We start from the raw sequence: 6,162 nt of genomic DNA, 5'->3' as shown, positions 1-6,162 counted from the left end.
ATTAATGTCGAAGCAGAATTGAACAAAGTATATGTGTTTAGTTGTTGACACAATGCTGTGATTAATTATATTTGAGCAAACTTGGACAAAAATCTATGAATAATACAATTAAGTAACAAATTTGTTAAGAGAATCCCTTGCGTAAGGGGACACTTTCAATTATATAAACAGTGCTGTCACAAGTGGATTGAGGAATGGTGAGCTTGACCCTGAGAAAAGGCTTTACCCTGGTGGATTAAATAAACACACCCTTATATTGAGGTTTTACTCCTCATTGATAAGCCTTAACGAGAATTACAAAAAGTATATCAAGTAGTAAATTAACTTCCCTTTTATGATGATTGGCGGTTGGACAGTTGCTAAATATTCATTTTCTTGTAGTGTCAGAGTCTTTAAAACAAGGAAGTGACACCACAAACGTTAATGATGCGTAAGAAACTCGACTTTTAATGACAAAACCTGAGTTATCCCTATATATAAGTTTCAAGTTGCAAAGGCCTCACCCAATTTCCTTGCAATAATTAACAAATTAAGATCCAAGAAGAAGAATTGGATGGAGAAGGGAAGAGTCGCACAAGGGGACACCAATCAGAGAAGATGGATATATTTCAAATACAGAAATTTCTTAAATATCCAAAAGCTGCTTTATATTTATTGCGATTCCAGAGTATATACATATGATACTTAATTTTTGCAAGCCATTAATCAAAGACAATATATATATGTAATAGGTCCATCAATGATAGTATATAGTAATTTTTATCTATCTAAATTAGGCTGATAAATATACATTCTGGATCACTGCTCGTACGTACTTTCCTTAAGCTTTGGAGTAATAACTGATATGTGATTGGGTGTTAAGCAAGTGACTGAGGGAGTTGTTAAGTTGGAAGAGACATGAGCATTATGGCATTCAGCTTTTACCTTCTTTCCAGGAGTTGATGAAGTTATCATATTGTTGCTTAGAGTGATACCAGTGCAAGGAACTATACTACTGCAATCCAGTTTGATAGCAACCTCAGTAGCGGATGTCCCTTTGAATCCACTAAATCTCACATTGCTTATCTTTACTGCTGTTTTCTGCATGTATACATTATAATTAATTAATTAGTAAAATTTTATTCATAAAAAAAAAAAATCCAACACGAATTGTATATGTTTACCGCTTCAGGTTGACATGTTTGGTGAGGACAATAGTGTTGGTCAATAATGATCGGGTTTTCAGCGTTTATGAGTTGAACGCCAACAAAGGAAATATCCCTTGCAAATCCAGCACCACCCTATATATAGAACAAAAAAAAAAAAAAAAATAATGTTATTGAGAAGAAATTAAGAAGTTTTCTTGATCAATCTTTTAAGAATGATAATAAAAATAACTACCACCCATGTCTTGATTCTAGCTCCATTTTGAGTTCCATTGAAGATAGAATTCTCCACTTGCACCCATTCCACTGTTTCGTTTTTCCCATTTTTTCCAAGACTTCCCACGCTACAATCATACGCAGAAGTTGATGAATTATTTTAGAAAAAATTCATATATATATATATATGCTAAATTAATTAATAAAAAGTTACCTAATTCCATGGCCTGGTCCACATGTAAGGCGGGTGATGTTTATATGAGAGGAACCGCCATTGATAGCTATGCAATCATCTCCTATATTATAAATAAAATAATAATTTTTAAGAAAAGACATACTTACAATGTGAAAACAACATTATATAAAAATACGTAAGTCTCTCTCTCTCTCTCTCTCTCTCTCTCTCTCTATATATATATATATATATGTACCGGTTCCAAAGAAACAGTCTGAAATTCGAAGAGCAGTGGATGAGGAGATGTCAATCCCATCAGTGTTGGGACTATCTTTGGGTGCAATTAGTTGAATATGTGATATATCCACTTCCTTGCACCTATTCACGCTTACGTGATTTCCAGGACTATTTAAAGAAGTGATTCCATGAAAATTAAGATTATTGCAATTGTCGAAAGAAATAACCTGCATCAATAATTAATTTCTTAAAAAAAAATTAATAGGGTAAGATAATTTATGAAATTAATTAATCTCAACTTTATGATATGCAAGACAAACTTACTGCTGGTGCACACTCATTTGGTGTCTGAAAAATAAATTGAATTAAAAGAATTATTTAGTCAGTTTATAATTAATTAATTAATGGACAATAAAATGTAAAATAAAAACAAAATTGAGCATGCATTATACTTTATTCCACCAAGCAGCACCGTTGCCATCTATTTGGCCTGTTCCATCAACAGTAAGACCAGCTACGTTTGAGAAGCATAACCAGCAACCATTATCACATTTTGTCCACGTATTGCTTTTTGGTGCAATAATGTTTCCAAGGACCTGAAAATATGTATACAGTAGGACATTTTTTTTGTATGAAAATTTGGTAAAAAAGGTTGAAAATTTACTCACCATTAATCATAGATATGTTTCAATAATTCAACACTATACCCAATTACCCAAGTACTAATTTTGTTCGTGTATTAAGCTTAGCTCTTTTCTTTTTTTTTTTTTGTTTTTTCGAGCAATTGATAAATAAATTTATAAATAAGCAAAAGATCATAAACCTAATTAACATATACGATATATATATGTAAAAATATAGAATGCAAATCTTAGTTAACCCTTTCCTCTTGCCAAGCATATTATTCTTTTGGTTACAAATTTATATAAAATAAATAAATAAATTATAGAAAACAAGAGGAGCCAATATTGGTTGAAGTTTCTATAATATAACGTGGTTTTAATATATTCTAGCGGACAAGGATAACAACCGAATTAATTTTTTCCTTTTTTTTTTCTTTCACAGAACCTGAATTGATATAAAAGTAATAATTTATTCACAGGTTCAAATCATGTTTATATAGTATATGCAAAAGTTGAAAAAAAAAAGAAAAGACATGAATATGAACTAAGTAACTGTGCTATTTGCCTTAATATGAATGGATTTTGACTTGCAAGGACCGGAAAAATCAATTTTAGAACTCAGCAAAAAAGTTTTGGCGGAAGGGATTTCCAAGGTTGGATTATTAGTTGCTGCACACAGAGCTGTCCAAGCTTTTGAAAAAGCCTACATATTCAAAATCAACACATAATTATTAGTAAGATCAGATATAATCGTGTAGATATATATATATATATATATATATATAGAGAGAGAGAGAGAGAGCAAAAAGAAAATAATTAAATAGGAATATACTATATGCAGTATACAAAAAAACATGCATGTACAATATTGTACGTACATGCAGCTTAAATTAAGCTGAAAAAAGATGAAAAATTTACCAGTAAATCATCTGTTCTTCCATCTCCAACAGCCCCAAAATTGATGACATTAAGGGATTGGCAATTACCAATCCCAAAACCAAAGTTCAAAATAAAAAAAGCAATAACTAGCAATGCCTGCAGAGAAGAAAGAAGGGGATATCAAGAAAACCTTTAATGTACATTCATAAAAAGTAGCTAGCCATGAAACTAAGGTTTTTCAAAGTTGAAAGGCTTGATTCTCACCATCACACTGAAACTGAAAGCCTTTGCTTCAATTATTTTCTTGGTTGAAAGGAAGTTATCAGTAGGGTTTTGTGTTCTTAATTTCTCACTCTATATGACTTCTTGCAATAGCTAGTTTGTGTGCTTTTTATAGAGGTACGTGTGCATGTATTTTGAGGAATTTAATTAATTAAAAAAATTAATTTAGTAATAAAAGATAAAACAATAATAACTTGAGTGATTATTGAAAATTGCAAGGATATATCATTATCGTATACGTAATAAGGCGGTGCATATGTACAAATTGGAGTAATTCAATAATTTTAAATTACAGAAATTAAAACTCCATTATCCACGCAAATAATATATAAATCCAATTAATTTTCTTTTGTATACTATTGAGCTACGTGTATAGATATATGTACTTTTGTTTTTATCCTCAAGCATTAATTATTAATCGATCTTGGAATATAAGTTGGGGATAAGATGAAATCTAATATTAAAGAAAATCTTAGAATACAAAAAACTACGGAAATCTTTGTAAGAAGTAACAAAGAAAATTGGAAATAAAATATTCCTCAGATTGCCTTTGAAACATGCCTTGAAGTTTAAGGCCGTAACCAATCAATTGCATTTCTCATATCAGACACTTATTTTGCCAGGTTTTGTCTGATGTATCGTGACCCTTCATGTTGAGTATTGTCATTCGCCTTGGGTACGCCTAAAACGCAATAACGCTGAAAGTAGCTAATTTCCAGTTGAACATTGACATTAGTTTTGCTGATCATGCAAGTTCTGATGATTCTAACTCTCCCAGGCGTCTATGTGCAGTCTTTTTTTTTTGTCCTCACGTTCTCAACATGCTTTAGAGCACAGATGTCTGTGACTAGAGCTGATATGCTTTGCCAAGAGAGCCTGGGATCGATGTCTAAGATATAAAACCTGAACAAGCCTTGTTGCCAAAGTAATTGCTGAAAAAAGTCAGTAGGTCAAGACTTCATGCAGGCTAGGATCAAGATGAAAATGGAAGTTGGATTAAGCCAGCAGTATCTATATACAACTGCAACGTGCGTGCAATGGTGTCACTTAGATACAAGTTGCCGAAGCGTGCGGTCTTTGGCTGGTTCCGGCCGATGGCATAACACCAAATAGCAAAATAAGGGAGTACAAATATTGACCGGAGCTTCCACGATTTCCGCAAAAATTAGATGTTCTCACATTTTATATCTTAGAATGAAATATAGTGTCGGATGATTTTATTGATAGTTTAGAATGTGATGAATCTCACATCGGATAAAAAGATTTAATTATTGATGAAAGTTAATTTTTGTATTCATTTTATTTATATTTTAAATAATTTTGTTTGAACCAAAACAATTATTATTTAACAAATGATTATGACTATTTGAATATAAATATATTATTGTTCATAAAAGTAATGATTATACAAAATGTTATAACTATATGAATAAAAGTTTATATTTATTTATTTATTATAAATAAATATTTCAGTATAATCATTTTCACTACTTTTGATTAGAAAGTTTGAGGTTTTATTGTATCTTAAAGGCATAATTGCCTTTAAGAAAGGTTTCTTCATGCCTCAAAGTCAAAAAATTTTTCTATTATTTCTCTTCTCTTATTTATTTTTTAATAATTTAAAGACAATTGTGAGAAATTTATATTTCACATGAGGAAGATATATGGAAAAGAAATTGGCATTATTTGTAGATCAATATTAGAAAAGGCTCAAAGTTTCAAAAAATTAATCTTTCTATGGACCAAAATGTTAATTTTCATAAAAAATGGGATGTAAGTAGAGAATATATACAGAAAATAAAATTTGGTTGTAAGATTAGTTTTATTTTTCAATTATGGTACTAAAATTAAGATAATAAATTGAGTTAAACTATTTGTATGGTTATATCTTTGTTGGTCGTTTTATAAATCAAAGGTTTGATTTTTTTAATTTATTATTAGTTCAAATTTTGAAAGGTGCTCAATTTTCATGAAATCAATTAAAATTAAATTGATGTATATGAATAATTATTATTAAGATTTGATGTATCATGGATTAATTGGTGGATAATAAACCAAATAATTGTTATTATCATAAACATGGGTAGTGTGACATTTATTTAACTACTAAGTGTATTATACTAGAAGTAAACAATCACAAAATGGAAATTATAAATAGTCGTCAAGGAATTAATCAATGGGTACACAAAAGCATTGTTGCTTTTCGCATATGGGATATTAATTAAAAGAAAAGGCATGTCATTAAAAATATTGAAGCATTTGTTGATTACTAGCATTTTAAAGGATGCTCATCAATGTTTAATTAGCCATGTTTATGAATTAGAAAAGAACATGCAAATTCAATGTTCTAAAGGCACCAATACATGTATGTATTTGGTTCCATTTTCTGATGACATGGAGAACATTAGTATAGTTTGCCATATATTAAAAAAATGAATTGAATGAGATTTAATTTTTTTTTTATACATATAAGAAAGATAGAGGCTATGGAGATAGAATGCATTCATCCAATTAATACATTATTTGTTAAAGACAATGAAGATATTTTTACTTCTTATACTAAAAAAAAGGCCTTTTGTAAGCTGTTAAAATGAAAAGTGCACAA

The 6,162-nt window shown here is 29.9% G+C and overlaps 1 protein-coding gene across 3 annotated transcripts; it reads right to left on the bottom strand.

The window, feature by feature from the left end:
• Nucleotides 1-621: 621 nt before the first annotated feature.
• LOC149511357 (putative polygalacturonase At3g15720) lies at nucleotides 622-3,630 on the bottom strand. Of its 3 annotated transcripts, none has more exons than XM_089755956.1 (10): nucleotides 3,540-3,630; nucleotides 3,315-3,431; nucleotides 2,950-3,099; nucleotides 2,226-2,369; nucleotides 2,098-2,121; nucleotides 1,793-2,000; nucleotides 1,576-1,657; nucleotides 1,381-1,489; nucleotides 1,164-1,280; nucleotides 622-1,080 (listed from the first exon to the last, which is right to left on the bottom strand). In XM_089755956.1, the coding sequence occupies exons 1-10, from the start codon at nucleotides 3,540-3,542 to the stop codon at nucleotides 799-801; spliced, it is 1,236 nt and encodes a 411-aa protein (XP_089612082.1). In that variant the 5' UTR covers nucleotides 3,543-3,630; the 3' UTR covers nucleotides 622-798. The 3 variants fall into 3 exon arrangements, with proteins under 3 accessions (XP_089612082.1, XP_089612083.1, XP_089612084.1); XM_089755957.1 differs by having other exon boundaries at nucleotides 2,962-3,099; XM_089755958.1 differs by lacking the exon at nucleotides 2,950-3,099.
• Nucleotides 3,631-6,162: the final 2,532 nt, after the last annotated feature.

This window comes from Durio zibethinus, chromosome 26 (assembly GCF_047325235.1).
Source record: "Durio zibethinus cultivar Kanyao isolate XHJ-2024 chromosome 26, ASM4732523v1, whole genome shotgun sequence".
NCBI classification, from domain to species: Eukaryota; Viridiplantae; Streptophyta; class Magnoliopsida; order Malvales; family Malvaceae; genus Durio; species Durio zibethinus.
This window is presented reverse-complemented; position numbering and strand designations above follow the sequence as displayed.